Raw genomic sequence first — 18,242 nt, forward strand, 5'->3', positions numbered from 1 at the left:
AGTAAATTTTCACAATTCTTAGTCGTTGCATGAGCGTGTAGCTTGTTGTTCTCTGTTACTAATCTTCAAAACTTTTTGATTTGTCAAAAATTAATACTCGGCCTTCGTTATAAAAACATGAAGGCCAATTTCAAATATGACTTAACTTTGAGACACTTGTATAAGTGTAAGTTTATAGTCCTTAAACGTAAGCTCATTACGTAATACATTTATTCATATTCTTCAGCTAGCTACCACCCACATTTTTGTGGCTTTCACGGCAGAATTTTTACTTATGATACTATTTTTGCAAAATTACAATCAAAAACATACTACCTACTTAGCTCAATACTCAAAGCACTTAATTTTGAAAATTTGTATCAACATGAAATTCTTTTTACATAATATTTATGGCAGTTTTATAAAAACATTTTCTCAATAAAAGCTTTTTTTTTATTATAAAACGTACAACCTTTTTTGTTTTTTTGAATTTTGTTTTTCATCGAACATGGGGAAGCACACATTTAGAATTTTGTAATTTATTTTTTATCTAAATTTTATTTTAATAAATCCAATTTACAGGTACCCATTGGTGTTCGGTCTGTAATGCTTCCAACGCATCTAATACTTTACGGAATGTAATATCGAAATCTTCGTTCGTTATAACTTCATCAACGTATTGCCCATATGTACGTTGTAAACAAGCGCTTTCTTCTAACGTTTTACGTAAATCTTCTTCCTAAATTTTGAAAATTTAATTTTAATTGAATTGTTAAGTTAATAGTGAAATTTAATTGTTTTATACACAGAGTTGTCAGATTTTGAGTAACATAAATAGTATGAAAACAAAAATATGTTTTTAAAATTAAAACCCTCATGACTATTCAACTAAAATGATTTTGAATGGTTATTCAAGCATTAATTTAGTTAAATATTTGGACCTTCTAGTTTTAACAAAATTACACTAATAAAAAATATAAAATAATAATATATTTTACTAGGACCAAGATGTCTCAGATTTCATGCTGGACGGAGGCACGGAGCGGCAATTTCGTTTAGCACAGCAGCAGGAAAGTTGACACTGTCCACCCGGAGGAGAAAAATGGTAATTTTTTCAACAACGAAGCTGTGCTCATCAAAGAGTAACATAAATTTAGTGCACACGAAGCTGCACTCAATATTGCGAGAGAAATATTGATTTACAAAAAAAGAAAATATTTCTTAACGGCGAATAAAAATTGTATGGTCTCCCAAATAAATATTTTGAACATATGATTCTGAATTCCCAAATTTATAACCATGCATCACGATTTCAAAAACAAACAACCACGACTAAAATATTTTGAAACATTCGTTACGGGGTTCATACAAATAATAATCCACAGTAGGTACTCTTTATTAGTGCTACTTTTTTCATTACCATACTATTGTGTTGCTGTATTATAATGAAAAGGATGAGTTCAATAATAAATGTATAGAGGTCTCTTAAAATCTTTTTCAACACTGGATAAAACGTGTTTAAGTGTCCTTTATCCAATGTCTTAAAAAATTGCAATTTTTGAGCTATTGGGCGATTAATACACGGTTTGTCGAGCATTATTCAGTTATCTTAGAGCACAAAAAATATATTATAAAATTATGTAAAGTTGGTGGTGAATTGAAAATTTCCGAGCCCCGTGATACAAAGCGCAATATTGAATAATTTTTAAAATAAGTTTCAAGTCGTCAAAATAAAGTCTCGTTTGAAATTTCATAAGTATGGTAAATAATAAAAAGTAGCACAAATTAAAGTGTTTTCTTTTCAAATTGTAACACTAAAACTATTATACAAACCTCGTATAAAGACGCAAGGGATTCCAGTGTTCTGGCTCTTCGTGAACTAAACCTGATGGAACTTTGTCTATCAAACTGCAAATACATGCAATACATGAAAAATAAACGAAAATCAAATAAAAAAAATACAATTACAAATAATCCACAAGTCAAAATACAAATTTTAATGCATTCGACAACAACCTGAGTAAATATCAACATACCGTTAAATTTTTACTTGAATAATTTCCAGTACGAGCACCATCGTATAAACCTTTCAATTGTTCCATACCAGGTGCAGCAATAAATATCACATACGGCATGAATTCAGTACTATTATGTAATATTTTGAGTGCACCTGGACTACAATCGAGTACACACATTTTACCCTGACGAATTACGTCACGAATTGTATCTAAATGTGTTCCGTATAAATGTCCATTATGTTCACCATATTCTAAAAATTTATGATTTCTAATCTCGGTCTCCATAGCTTCACGTTCAGAAAACCAATAACTTTTTCCATTTTCTTCTAGTACGCGAGGTGGTCGTGATGTGTCTAAAAATAAATTTCAATGTTACAAAATGAATTTTAAGTAAAATTTCGAGTACGTACAAGGTACTACTGCTGCAAATTTGTCGGGGTCACTGTTAATTAATCTATTTTTCAATGTACGCCGTCCAACGCCTTGTGGACCAATAAATACTAAAGTTTTTCGTTTAAATGGTGGCATTCTGGTGACTTCTTCATATAAAATTAATTCTGCCTTATCAAATTCACCATTATTTTTCGATTGGTATAACGTTTTCTTCTTTTTGCGTGATATACGTGCACCACAGATACTAATTTTATGTACATAATCTGCTTCGGGTGCAACAAATGCCTTTCGACGTTCTTCTAATTCTTGCGATGGAATTAAACCTGCTAATCCATCACCATTAATTTTTTTTGCTTGCCACCAATTAGGATCTTTTGTATCTACAATCTAAATTAAAAATACATTGTTAAATCGTGAATCCTTTCAAAAGTGCATAAATACTGCTTACTTGTAGGATATCTCCTTTTTCAAAAGGTAATCCAATTTCTCTACACGGTAGAAGTGTATCAGTGGTTGGATCATAGTCGAATAAAGCTCGCATATAACACTGAAATAATAAAATTATAACGTAAGCCAGAATTTAAAAACTAAACTAAATTTAGGTAAGCCATTTTGTTTTTTATGAATTTAGACGATTCATTTTGATCTCCTGAATCAATCGATATATTTTGGGATGTTTACTTACCAATATTATCGCCAGAACTTTCAAAAGACTTAACTCATGCTCAAATTCAATACTTATTTAATTTCTACTAGTAACAGTAGTATTGTTAGCAAGAAAATTAATGGTTGCCACCACCAATCATATTCTAATAACTAATTCTAAATAAACAAGGCCAATTTTCTACGCTACTTACCGTCAATTTCTTAACGACCCCATTAGAAGAAGTACCATTGGTTACCTGGGTAGTTGATCCATGTTGAACAGTTTCTTCAACACTTGGTCCAATTTTCAATGTAACAGACTCTTTTGCGCTACCGATTTCTGAAGCCAACTCTTCTGGTGTATATACAGGCACGCCATTTACTTCCAAAATAACATCACCGACATGTAATAAACCTTGTCGATCGATCATACCACCACCCAATATTCGAGCAATTACTAAATTGTTTTGGTCATCCACTTGTACAGTTAATCCTAACGGTTCATTTGGGTTCTTACGTAACCCAACCATACGAATTGCGTCTGCATGCATCCCGTTGACTGGTAATTCAAATATTTCTGAGGTAATATGTTCGGATGAATTTGAATTCGATGCACGTGACAGCCGATCTTCAGCTACTTCGTCGTGTGTATCAACTAATGCTCGAAAATGAGCTGTTGATAATATATTTGCTAATTCACGGGCGTCACGATTTTTTGATTTGATGCATTTGGCTGTAATTTCCCGTATTAATTCTTTGTTGCCAATACAAACTGGTTCGATATCTTTTGGTTTGTCTTCTAAACGATCTTGTACCTGAAATTATAATAAATACAATTTAAACACTTGGGTCAGCATTGAACAATTATGGAAATTTGGTTTTTGTTCTTCAGAACTTTCTCCTGGGTATTAATTAATAACCTGCCAAATTGACTGGGTTATGTAGAAAATATGACCTATTGTCATACTGCCAAACTTATATTAATCATACTGTAGCCTATCATGTCCCTTGAGCATTCTTTCCAAAGAGTGGTATATCTCTAGTGATTGTCAACGACATTTTGGAACATGTCATAAAGAATTGATAAATTCATTTAAAAAAATTAGTAACGGCTTTTGTTTATGTCTTAACAATAATAAATATTAAAACTTAATTAATATTATGGTTGATTGGTTTATAAATAAATAAAAAAGAAATTATATAAAAAAATCTCTACAAAAACTTCAATTGACTTATTTTTACAACTGTTTTTACTGTCAGCAATAACTTTCATATATAACGGAAATTACAACATTCATTTCCCTAAACATTTATAAATTAAAATTTCACACAAAAAGTAAACAATTTGAGAACCCACCTTCAGCATTTTCTTTTATATTAAAAAAAGGAACAATTTTTATATGTTTAGGACAACGATGGCTTAACTATTTTTGCTTAAAATTAAAAAATAAGTTAATTGCGCATACTTCAACACATGCGTAAAAAAGAAAATTAAAATAACTAGCTTAAATGGAATGGTCAAAACCAACAGTTTAGGCTATTGCTTCTAGTGTAGAAGCTCTTTTTTTAAGGAGCTTCTACACTAGAACATCCGTGAATGGGAAAACACTTATAAATGTGTAGGTATCGTATCCGGCGTAATTAGTTTCATAAACAACAAAAAAGTAAAACCGTTAAAAAAATTAAAAACTAAAATTATAAAAAAATTGCGTTTTCCGTAAGTCTTATGCAAAAATTTTAAATAGTATGAATTAAAGTGTGGAAAAGTAATTTCAATTATTAAGATTTGACTCAGAAATTTAAGATCCTCTTCATTACCTATCGATTAATTGATGTATAGTTTAAATAATTTTATTAATTATTATTAATAAAATATGTCAGGTATTATTCAAATTAGACAGAAATACCAGACCTGAAAATATTCAGTTCATAGATCTTTGAATATTTACTTGGAGTTTAGATTTTTAGATATCTTTTTTTTTAAGTCTTATCTGTTCTATCTTGGGACTTCTCATTAGAAAACAAGGAAGTAAACATGTACTTGCTGAACTTCCCATCGCTTATACCATTTTTTTTTTAAAAATCCCCCGCGCACCGATCTACTGCTACGAAACTCATCAATGGAAATGGGAGACTATGGGACTAATTACTATCTTTCATCATAGCCATGAGTCAAGTGAATGGATATAATAAAAGTCAAACTAACACTTGATTTTTATTTCTACTTTCAATTATATTGATTTATTAGACATTATCATTATTCTATTTTTTTTATTCTATTTTATGTTTATGAAAAAATTTTATTTCTCATCAAAGTCCTATTTTTGATATTGTTGAAGTATGATATTTCCTGAAGAGGAAGTTTTCGATAAATGAAAAAGTAAACAGTAAACCTGTCAGATATTCTGGCTTGTACTTAGTTTCAGTATTCTGTAAATTCGAATGCACCCAAAAGCATAGTTTTATTATTTTAGTTTGGTTTAGCCCAATGAGTATAAGATAGAGGAAAAGGTCGCGTATACAATCACGAATGCCATCTGGTAGTTGGGTCCTGTAAATACTACTGTATTTACAACAGAATTAGTTCATGTTATTACGCTATTCTACACAGAGCAGAGTGGCGCAGTAGAAGCGTGCTGGGCTCATAATCCAGAAGTCCTTAGATCAAAAGTACGCTCTGCTGACAGAATTTTTTAAATAAAATTATGGAAGTTAAGAGCTTTTATGACTGGATCCTATCTTTAGATACGTTGGAACTCGTATACTCTTTTTTAATAGTGGGAGCCTTTTCCTCTACCTTATACTCTTTAGTTTAACCAATAAGACCGATAGGGGAATTCTGAAAAGTACAATATTTGACACCGAGTTTATCACGCAACGTTAATAATGTTAATTTTAATACGCAAACTCACACACATGCGCAATACATATGTTTTTTAAAATAGGCGTTATATTTAAAAGGACATTTTTAACGTGGTTAAACTATAAATACTAAAATTCTTTAAAATATTATTCATGAATAGTGATTACATAAAATATAATTTTTGGTTTTACAAAGACAGATAACAATTATTTCTTGAAATAAATCAATTAGTCTGAGAAATATTAATTATTCTCACGTCTACATACTCATTCTTATTGTAATTATTATTAAATATTTTATTTACAAGAAATATTTAAATCATGACTCATATTTTGTTATTAATAAGAATATTCATTCCCTATATTGTGAATTCCATGATACAATTTTCAATTAATTCATGTGAGTACCTTCATTCAGAACAAGACAAATGAATTTTCACGCTTGACTCACATCTAATATTTAAAGGGTCAACAGAAAATAATAAATAAATGATGATGACTCAACTTTATAAAATAAACCAACCTTTTTTAAATCAAGTTTTCTGTAATGAGTTTAACATTGAAATTAAATTAGGTATTCAATTTTATTTTCACATCATTTTGGAAATTTAGTTCACATAGAAACAAAAATTAAACTAGTCTTACATTGAGTTGCCTCTTTAATTTCGAAATTTAATATCGACAAAAAGTAGTATGACATCATTTTTATTTCCAAAAAATATGGTGAAAAAAAAATTGAAAGGCGTTTTTTTCTGGTTAAAACGCATGTGCAATAGAAATAAAAACAATACATATAGAATGCTGTTACCACAGGTAACAAACAAGTGGTTTAAACAAAACAAAAAATTGTTATTAATTTTTTCAAATGAACAAACCCAACAATTAAAAAGCAAAATTTCACAAAACAATCACAAAAATTAGTAATTTAGTAAAAAAAGCTTCACCTTAAAAACAACAAAATTAATACAAATTTAAAAAACACACACACAACACGAAAGCAAAATATTAATTTCAGGTGTAGACGTTGTATTAAAAACACGGGCGTGTATTGTAAACTAAAACACCGTGTATCAACATACAGCGACCGCTAGCGGTTCTTCAAATAATACTGAAAATATTACATGTTTGTTGGTATTCGTGTGAATTCGTTGGCGCGGATTGAAATAACGAATATCCACGATTTATATAATATAAAATATGTTTCATCTACCACAAATATGTACGCGACTTATACAATATATCTCTTATATGTATCGTACTCATTCTAACATGTTTGTTGTATCATAGTGATATCTTTAGTTTTTGATTTCAGTCCGTCATATGTGTTTATTTTATATATTATTGTTATATACAGTTATTCTTAATGAATTTTTAAAAGGTAAATATTTTAATAGCAAAGAAAATGTCATTATGACGCCATCATTATTATTTGTATGATAGTTGAGTTGGTACAATTTTGATTGAGATTTGGTCAACAAATAAATCAAGACTACCCAATCACTTTGGAGTCAAAGACTTTGATTAAGCTTTAAAGAACAATAGAAATAAATAGAATCATGTATGTGAATAAAATATTGCGAGGCGTAGCTTTTTGACAAAACTTAAAACTCGCTTACAGAATTGAACAAATCAATACACCTTATTTATGGGATGGATGAAAATATAAAAAATTTTACTTTACGTGGAATCATACTCTTTCCCTAAAATTAGGAATCTTATTGGAATTTATGGACTCTCGACCCTTTAAAACCATCCCTATATTTAACTTGTACTCTAATGTGATATTTAATCTATACCCACCCCAAATTTTAAAACTATTTTTTAAAAAAATTTCAAATTCGATTCACGGGAAAACAACGAAGAAATGACTATAGGTCCTTTGAGTAATATTCGTCTCTTTTTCCTGCATCGGTTTGACATGTCACAGAAAGAAAAACCCCTGGGTATATTGCATCAAACGGACTATTATATGCATTATTATTTTATACTTTGTCGTGTTATATATTATTTAATACGTCTAAATAACCAGTGATACTCAATTCAGTATACTCAGAGTATTAGAACAAATTACACTATTTTTAAACAACCCTTAATTAAAGAATTTTAAATTACCCTTGATATAAATATAAAAATTGGGTATTTTATTATGTATTGTAATAGAATTGACTTAGGACTCCACACGCGATTGCAATTTAGTTTTCAATTGGTTTTCAACAAGTTGATTTCCGCTGTTATTAGCATTTATTTTATTTTGGTTGGTAAATTGAGTTAAAACAAGTGATTGACTGAGTCAATTGTTGAAATACCATGTATAGACAGTATTGATTACGGGATTTTTTATTTATTACATCGTGTAATACTTATTATATAATTTGCACTTAATTGGCGCCCTCAAGGGTAAACAGTGATGTTCATGAAAAAACGTTTCAAACAACAGTTGTTTATTTTTTTTTGTAAGGAACATTTATTACATTTAAACTTTTTTCTATCTTTTACGGTTCATAAGATGGATCCTACAGACCCAAGATCCAGTTGACCTATGGTGCTCATTTACGAACCTCATTTTTTACGTCCTGAGCACGCTATTTCAGCTTGATATCTTTTTCTTTTTCGTGTTCACAGACAGACAACCGAAAATGGACTAATTAGGTGATTTTATGAACACCTATACCAAAATTTTTTCGTAGCATCAATATTTTTAGGCGTTACAAACTTGGGACTAAACTTAGTATATTAAATTTTCCTCTCTTTAATAATCCTGCAACAACCCTCCCCTTAAATTTTCATAATTGATTTAGACTTAGTCCTAACTTCATATAAAAAAAAATCAAGCTTTTTTATCCAAAGTTGCTCTGGCGCTCATACATCCATAATCCACAAGACCTTTTAAATTGACTTTTTATTTTAAAGTTGGTTTATTCATAGGTTGGATGCCATGCTTGATGCAAATCTGTTTCTCCTTCAATAGTCGTATGGTGTATTGGCGGAAGCGCAGGTAAATACATTAAACATATCTATTTGAAATAAAATTATTTAAAATCTGCGCTCCCACCATAATTAAATTATACCTACTGACTTTTTATTCCATTTAATATGTTTTTTTATTTTATTTAATTATTAGATTTTACTGACAATTTTATACCAGCTCTATAATTATAAAGTTTACGATTTCATTTGTTCTTCTATACACTTATAAAATGCAGAAAATTGTAAATAATTTAATAGATGGTAATTGGAGTTAATATGTGGGTCGAGACATTAAAATAGAATATCTTCTTACCGTATGAATGACCCAACTGACCTTTATGAAATGAAATTAAATAGTCATAAAGCCAATTAAGTACAATTAAATTTAATTGTTTTAAAATTTAATATAATATGGTATATATACTTACTTTGACTAGAGATTTTAATACAGAACTATCCATAAGACCCTTCAAGAATATGAGATCAGTTTCATTTGCTCCGGCTCGTCCATTTAATTCAGTTATATTATCTTTGACGTGGTTAAATGCAGCTGAAAACAAATAATATTTTTTTAACATTAATATTCCTTGAAAATTTTATTGTAAAACGTGTTTGTATGTTTGTTTTGTTGTTTATACGGTTTTGTTGGAGGTATTTAAAATATTTGTACCTAGTGTTTCATGTGGGATGTATTCGGAAAAAAAGTGAATCAAAAAATCGAAATTATTTAGCGAAGTTTCTATGACTTATCTATTTTTTATCTGCCATTTGAACGATTGGTAAAGGTAAGTTAGTTTTTCAATTTTTGTATTTCAACGATTTTTTTTTGCCTGTTGTTTATGTTAATAGAAAGTCTTTATCAACACAATAAACGGAAAAAATTATAGGAAGTTTGCAACTGTTGAACAGTGAACTAGTTGAAAAATCATTTGATAAAATCCGAAAATTGCACTCTTTTTTCGATACTTGCAAATTTTCTTCTATTTTTTTCTGAGTAAGTATAATGTCAATGGCTTTTAATATAAACCGCAGGTAGAAAAAAGTTGTCGAAATACGAAAATCGAACCACAGAACCGGAAAACTGTTCATAAATTCAACAATCAAGCCACGATTAAAATACCAATTTTTATTTTTTACTAAAATTAACTTTATCAATCGTCCAATTGGCAGTTAAAATAAATAATGTAAATTTCGCTTAATTATGGATACGTTTCTATTAGCTTTAAAGAAATTTTAATTATACATGAAAATACAGAAGTTATTAAATTTTTTTATGCTTTTATAGAAGCGAATAATTACATTCTAATATTACTTGAGTTTTTCTCTTATTTTAACATTATATCTATTTAGTTAAAAAATTAAATGCAAAAAATTTAAATAATCTGAAGTAAAACAATTTTATATACTATATGTTTCTAAGCTAATTTGCGCATTCACGGGTAAACAGTGAAGCTTATGAAAAAGTGTTTCATACCAAAGTTATTTATTTTTTTATACGGAACATTTTTTCCTTTTAATTTTTCTCTAACAGTTTACAAGATGGGTCCTACGGACTCAAGACCTTGACCTAAACACGCTGATATCTCTATTCGTTTTTTGAGTTATCGTTTTTACATGTCCTGGTATGCCAATGAGAGAAGTAAAGCTAGTAATTAAATTACATAATTACAAAATCCATTTTTTAATTTATTTTAAAGTAAAGTAGCTAGTAAAAATTAAATCTTATCTAAATTCTAAGTAATCACACGGTACATTTATTTAAAACAGGTGCCATGTTATGTACACAAATATGTGTCTCTTTATTTAACTCAAGTTGAAATTCGTAGAACAGACAGAGTCATATAATTACTAAATGAAAAAGTTTGTATATATAATTTTTATATTAACACTTGTTTAATATTAAAGTTAAAGTTTATTTATTACTAAACTTTCTCTTAAGAATTTTGTAAAGAAATCTCTGCAAAATTGAGATGAACATTTAGATATCAATTTTTAGATATTTGTTAGATTAAAAGTACTTTAGGTACTCTTGAAAAAGTGTATGAGTTTTTAGAATATTTTTTTTATGAAACAGAGATTTCTCATCAAATAACAAAAGTTTTACAATTTATCAATTAACTTAAAATTGACAAATATTAAAATAGAATAATATTTAGAAATTTGCTATATGTACGACCGTTGAAGTTGGAAATACAGTTATAATATTAATTTAAAAAAAAAAATTAAGGTATTTAGAAGAAATAACACACAAATGCATGCAATCATTTTAAATGTATTTTATGGAAAAATGAGTGCCACTTGCTTTAATTTTCTGTATAAGAAAATATTTGTCATGCTTTTAGCTATATGAATATTAGTTTTCCAAATTTTTCTTAAGAAAATTAGCTTTTTAACTGCTCAATACGAACTTTGACAGCCTAAATATCTAAATTTAACACCGTAAGGGGTATGAAATAATTTACCTGCTTATAAAGTTATATTAATGAGTTAAATATCTAAAAGTACGTTTTCTTAAAGCAAACATTACTATTTTAACAAAAATTTCAGGTCTAACCAAGAGTTTCGTTAATTTTTGACTCAGTAACTATTCATAAGTGTTTCATAAATTTCTTTTACTTTTATATATTTGTGTTTTTACATTATTTTTGGTGGAAGTAATGGGAAATCAAGGAACCAAGTTCAGATATAGTACCTACTAAGTGCCTATTATGGCTCATCAATCCATTTACCACCGCCGCATTTTTATGTGGAAACATAATGTTTTTTTGCAATTTTTAAGGATTTTCTGGATCTAACTCGTTTTTTTAAATCATATTCATGCATCGGATACCCATTTTAAACAATCCAGCTGAAAATTTGTTTAGATAAGGGCTTTTTAAACTTGACTTACAAAGACAAAATCAACTCAAATTCTTAACATAAGAGATTGAGGAAAAGTTTAAGTTCGAAAATTATTCTTTATAAAATAACAAACAACTTTTGTTGGAAACATTTTTTCGTCAACCTTATAGTTTTGGCAGAAATCGAATGCAAACAGTTATCCAATCTTGTTTTTACATTCGATTTCTACGGAATGTATTCAACGTACAAAAAATTTTTCCAAAAAAGCTGTTGATTTTGATTAAATTGATTTTTACTCTCGATTTTTGCTGAATGTATTAAGCTTGCGAAAAAATGTTTCGAACAAAAGCTTTTTGTAATTCTTATAAATCCAGGTCAAATTAACAGTTTCTGTGGAATATCCCCCTCCAGACAGAATAACTTTTACTTGATATTTTCCCCAGAAAATCTTAAAGAAATTTTGAGCTGGACTATTTAAAATCGACACCCTGTTTATGTATTTTTGTTGGGAGTTTTTCAAATTGTGTAAATTTCACTTGTATACATTGACGTTTTGAAGAACATTCTGGATACTTTCTACGTCTATAAACTAATAATATCCACATGTCTTATACGATTTAAGTAGTTATTTTAAGAGTAGGTAAATCAAAGGTTTAAATTGTACTTATATTACATCAACAATTTTATAATAAGTGATTATGCATCTCTCACACTCAAAATTACTTATTAAAGATTTATAAATACGTTACATTAGTGATGCACTAAATAAGAATAATTCTTTCGATTCTCTCAATTAACAATTTACTAAATTCTTATTTGTATAGGTCTGATCTATTTTGATGAACTTCGAATCAAAATTATTTAAGGATTAGGTTAATAATATAAATGTGGAATCGCTAGGAAAGTAATAAAAGCTTTAAATTTTTATATTAATTATTATACCATGTATATGAAATGTATCAAGGTATACCAAGTTTAGTCCCAAGTTTGTAACGCTTAAAAATATTGATACTATGAACAAAATTTTGGTATAGGTGTTCGTAAAATCACCTAATTAGTCCATTTCCGGTTGTCTGTCTGTCTGTCTGTCGCCTGTCTGTCCGTCTGTCAAAACGATTACTCAAATACGAAAAGAGATATCAAGCTGAAATTTTTATAGCGTGCTTAGGACGAAAAAAGTGAGGTCGAGTTCGTAAATGAGCAACATAGGTCAATTGGGTCTTGGATTCGTAGGATCCATCTTTTAAAACCGTTAGAGATAGAACAATGGTTTAAATATAAAAGTTATTTCCTATAAAAAAAATAAACAACTTTTGTTTGAAAAATTTTTTCGTAAACATCACTGTTTAACCGTTAGAGCGCAAATTGTATACTATATATTTTATGGGAATACCAGTTATATATGTGTGACATGTATGTATGTGTATTGTGATAGAGTAATCAACACTGTCTATACATGGTATTTCAATAATTAACTCAGTCAATTGTTTGTTTTCACTTGTTATTAAAGTAAATTATGCATGCATATAAATTTTACCCCTAAAAGTAGTCATATGAATAAATCTAAAAAAATAGGTACTATACACATACTGAAATCATATCATCAGAATTGAATAGTATTTTTATTGTTGCCTCTTCGTCTATTTGTCTGGCTTTCCGTTATCAAGAACCACTAATCTGATTTATTTAGTTATTGGTTATTTTAAAAAAAGAACGGCGAACAGTGCCGATAAAAAGAGGTCATTCAAGTATTACGTAAACAAACTTTTTAATGATATTAGCCCTAACGCCTGTATAAGCAAAAATAAGAAAATTATAAAATCCTCCAAATCATAAGATGTTTACCAAACTTTTACTAAATATCAAAATTAACAGTTTCCCGAGAATTAACTTTAAACCACTTATTGGAAAACTCATTAATTTATTTTTATTAAAAACTATGAAAAACATTTGGTAATTCGAAAATACACCATAATAAAAAACGATTACCAGTATAAACTATTATTAATAAAATTTTTATAATTTTTTCATCAAACGTAAGATTTCCCCCCAATTTCTAAATAAGCAAAAGTAAAAAAAAATTGACCCCGTCCCCACTGAGCCAGCTTACGTACTACTTTAATGACCTCTAATGAATAAATTCTCCTTTAATATCTAATGCTTGTTTTGAACCAATTTGTACAGGAAAAGTGCAAAAGAACTAAATTTATGTACACCGTTTACGAGTTTAATTAAGTAGTTTGTACGGTTTTTCTGTATAGCTAAGTTCAGAAACTCTTCCTTTTTATGAAATTTTGATACTTGTTAATAAAAACAGTTGATTATCAATGATATATTACCAGTTGACTACCATACCCCAAATTGTAAGAAGGACCCGCTGAAACAAACCGCTCAAGTTATGAAATAAACCGTCCAACTTGATTAGTTACGCGTTAAGAACAATTAAGGCGTCTGTCTAGCCAAGGGGTGGATTTTTAAGTTACAAATATTTTGTCAACTTTTCAAGTTATAGTTAAAAAAATCCAAATTTGATATATCTGGCCACTGGAAACAGGTAAAAGTTCCTGCTAAAACCGTTTTTAACTTGTTGTCTGAAATGCAAAAAGTGAGAAAAAATAAAATCCACTAGATAGACAAAAATATGGTCAATTTCTAGTGGAGTAAGTAAACCTCCAACCTCGTGCGTTTGCAAATTAGTTGCACAAGTCAGTTGCTGCAAATTGCATGAGCGTGTAAACTAAGCATTATAGTGATAATAAATTATCCAATTCCAGAATCTGATTGATTCAGCTTTCAATCTTGTGCTACTTAGGTACTACTCACTACTTTTGCTATTTTAAAAATACAATATTTTTAAAGCTCTCATGAATTTTAACGACTGGTAATTTTGATTTATGTTGATAGAAATTTGGCTGTCAATCATAAAATTATTTTATGTAAAAAAATTAAAAACACACTTTAAATTTTAATGTATACTTGCAAACATAGAAATTGTACCACTAAAATATATTCTAAAGTTCTTAAGAACAATATTAGTTTTTAAATTAATATAATATTTTCAATGTTTTTACTTTGTTTCTTTGGTGTAAATGATGTTCTTTATCAAATTACATGGTCAACGCCTCATTTTCAAGCTCATCGTGCTACTTACTGACAAAAAATACTCACGTTCTAAAAATGCCCCGCTTAGGAAAAAACTGGCTAGAGAAATAATATTAAGCTTTACTATGTTCATTTTGTAATTTGTATTGCATAAAACTAGAAATGGAGCAATCGCCTTTACTCGTTTGAAAACTTAGGATGCGAGGTTGCGGGTTCGAATCCAGACAGCGGTAGCCTCATCAATTAAAATTAATGTCGCTTGGATAAGAATGAAGTAACCGACTTCACCCACATAATAAGTTTCATTGTATGTATTCGGATGTAGTTTAAATAAATATACATGAAAAATAATGATCTGGAAATAATGATGTTATGGACGTGCAAGTGTCTAAGAAACAGAGGTTAAATTCCAGTATTATTATTATTTATATCATACATGTAATAATATTGCCTATAAAACAGAAGATAATAAATTTTTGTATAAATTATTTCTGTAGCCTGTTTTTAGCCACGGGTACCGCACTAAATAAGTCCGCATGAGTCGAGCTAGTTTGATTATTATTTTATTAAATTCCAGAATAAATGAAAAATTTTACCAAAATTCAATTTTGCAGTGAAAATTTTGGGGCAAGAATACATACTAAATGACCCATCTTCTTTTAAATAAAAGTTACATTGAAAAATCATCACCTTCCAAATTGTTTATAATTAATACTTATTTTTAAAGTTTGAATTATTACTTAGCAGTACATAATTTAATTAAGTTCTGTAATATTTCGAAATTTTTGATAATTTAACAATGAAATTTTTTTGAGCACAAGTATATTTTAATATATTTTATAAGCGTAATTATTTCTTTAGATCATCGTAAATTTTTCAACTTTGATTTAATATTGTATATAAAAATAATCTCAATGCAGAATATTGAATTTTTTTCTGATACATTTCAAATTTATTATATAGAATATTATAAAATATGTTTATAACTTTTTTTATGTAGGTAATATCGAATTCAATGTAATATAGGTTACTTTATTAGTTAATATAAACAGTAATTGATTTACGGCTGATATATATTATTTGATATACAGAATGTCCCGCTAATCATCTTGAAACTAACAAATTTCAAGTAAAATTTCATGTGAACTAGTCTTATGACCAATAGATAATTATAATTATGGCAGATATATATTATTTGATATACAGAGTGTCCCGCTAATCAGCTTGAAATTAAAAAATTTGAAGCGAAATTTCATGTGACCTATTCTTATGGCCAAAAGATAATTACAAGAAAAAAATATGAACCATTTTCAGTTTTACCAAACTTAAATAGCGTTAAATACATTCTTATACATGAAAAGTTTTATTTTCCAGTGTCATACCTAAGCTGTTCCATAACATCTTGCAAAAAATGTTAACGTATTTCATTCAGGCACGTAAAATTTTACAAATGCTATTTGAAATTTGTTTGCCTCCATTCAAACGCAAACTATTCAGGGGAACGTGCAGTTTTAGGAGTAATCGTTGGTGATTATGGAGCATCCACCGAGGTTTTTTTTTTTTTAGATATCTTCACGATAAAATAAGAGCTAGCTGAAAGGTCGATGGTTTTGGATACATTCATAGCATAGGAGCTTTATATATGCGCCGATTCGTTCTATGTTATATCTCTCCGTAACTAATAAGTCTAAATCGGGGTTCGGATTTCTTCAATTTTTTATCATGCACTCACAGAACTTCGTTTCTGTGCCACTAAAAGTTTATAAAAAATTTATTTACAGCTGTATTTGTTATGTATCTTACTCAACTTATTAAGCACTTTTTTTAAATCACATAAATTTATTGTATTTCCCTGCACCTCCACCAAATTTATTTAGAATAGAGCATATAAATTAAATGGTAGCGCAGTAAATTTTCCTTAACTTATCCTACACGCGTCGTCGCCCTATTGGCTCAGTTGGTTAAGGCGTAACCAACTCCGTGAGCGGTATGCTTATGGTAGCGGGTTCGATTCCCGCCGTCGCAACAAAATTAATTTAATTAATAGTTGTGATGGACTGGTGTAGTGCATGGTATATGCATGAAGGATGTGCACTCAGCCTCTCAAATTGAGGAGCTGATAAATAAAATTATCAGCGGAAAGGTGGTAAAACACATATATGATATCACAATGGACTATATAACCTAAGTGTGTCCTTCGTGGACAGCCAATATAACCAAACCTAACCTTATCCTACACGTCTCAAATTATTCTCTAAAAGTAATAAAATACGTTTCTAAGTTCGATTGTAAAAGAAAAAAAAAAAAAAAAAAAAAAAAAAAACTATCAATACTTTGGAATTTTTTTTTAATAAATTTTTCAACAACTTTACATGAATCAAAATTTTAGATATTTTAAAAAAGAACCATTCTTTATTAAACACCTTGTATGTGAGGAAAAATTCAAAGTATTATTTAAGAAAAACATTTTTTTTAAGTAAAAACATTTCTTGCAATATGAGAATAATTTTCAGGAATTGATAACAATGAAAATAAACAATATTTAAACATATTTTCACCATTACTAGATTGCTAATATCTGATTATAATAAATAATTATTAATTAAGGATATGTTTAAAATAATTTTGGTGTATATAATTTGTTTTCCATTTTCGTATAATAATTAAAATATGAATATTAATTATATCTGATATTAAAATTGGTTATAAGTTTTGTATACTTATACCTATATACAAAATTCGTTAGAATATTACACAATGCTGTTTTTGGCAAAACCGGTTTGTTTAAATTGGCAAGAATTTGAAAATAAAAATTAATAACATCGTTGAATTATTTTATTATAATTTTAAATGGAATTTCTTTCTGTTAATATTTTTTTTTCAAATTATCCTCCTCAAGGCTGTTAATTGCAACAACTACTTTCAAATTAATAATTATCCATTAGAATTCACAAGCAATTAGCACTCTTACGACAAACGTTTATTTCTAAAACTTTCTTATCATCATGTACGTAAATTGAAAAATATTAGCAAAATTTTTTAATTTGGAAAAACAAATAAACCACCCACATTTAATATTCTTCACCCATTTAACCTTCAAATTTCAGCAAGAATTTATTCCTTTCAAACTTTATTTCTCAATGAAATTGGAAAATTGCATATGTATTAAAAATAAACTCATGCATCTAAGATTGTGTCCTAAATTCCAAAAATAATTTTATTATAAGAAAGAAAAAAAATTTACCATTGTCAATTTCAGCCGGTTTATTAGCGGTCATTTGATCCATGCTCGCAAGTAACATCCGCCTTTCTTGCCTTTCTTTTTTATTAAATAACACCATCCTTTATGAACATTATAATACACAAAAACAACAATAAAAAATAAAATAAGAAACAAATGAAAAAAATGAAATTTATTTCAAAAAGGTGATCACA

At 28.5% G+C, this 18,242-nt stretch overlaps 1 protein-coding gene across 3 annotated transcripts; it reads right to left on the minus strand.

Moving 5' to 3' along the window:
• Positions 1-494: 494 nt before the first annotated feature.
• Positions 495-18,182, minus strand: LOC123301764 (protein PALS2). 3 transcript variants are annotated; one of them, XM_044884675.1, is made up of 9 exons: positions 18,052-18,182; positions 16,456-16,485; positions 9,293-9,366; positions 3,293-3,850; positions 2,839-2,937; positions 2,408-2,777; positions 2,016-2,350; positions 1,813-1,887; positions 495-718 (listed from the first exon to the last, which is right to left on the minus strand). In XM_044884675.1, the coding sequence occupies exons 1-9, from the start codon at positions 18,146-18,148 to the stop codon at positions 542-544; spliced, it is 1,815 nt and encodes a 604-aa protein (XP_044740610.1). In that variant the 5' UTR covers positions 18,149-18,182; the 3' UTR covers positions 495-541. The 3 variants fall into 3 exon arrangements, with proteins under 3 accessions (XP_044740610.1, XP_044740601.1, XP_044740593.1); XM_044884666.1 differs by lacking the exon at positions 16,456-16,485 and having other exon boundaries at positions 9,293-9,414; XM_044884658.1 differs by lacking the exon at positions 16,456-16,485 and having other exon boundaries at positions 3,248-3,850; positions 9,293-9,414.
• Between the last annotated feature and the right edge of the window lie 60 nt (positions 18,183-18,242).

This window comes from Chrysoperla carnea, chromosome 1 (assembly GCF_905475395.1).
Source record: "Chrysoperla carnea chromosome 1, inChrCarn1.1, whole genome shotgun sequence".
Lineage (NCBI taxonomy): Eukaryota > Metazoa > Arthropoda > Insecta > Neuroptera > Chrysopidae > Chrysoperla > Chrysoperla carnea.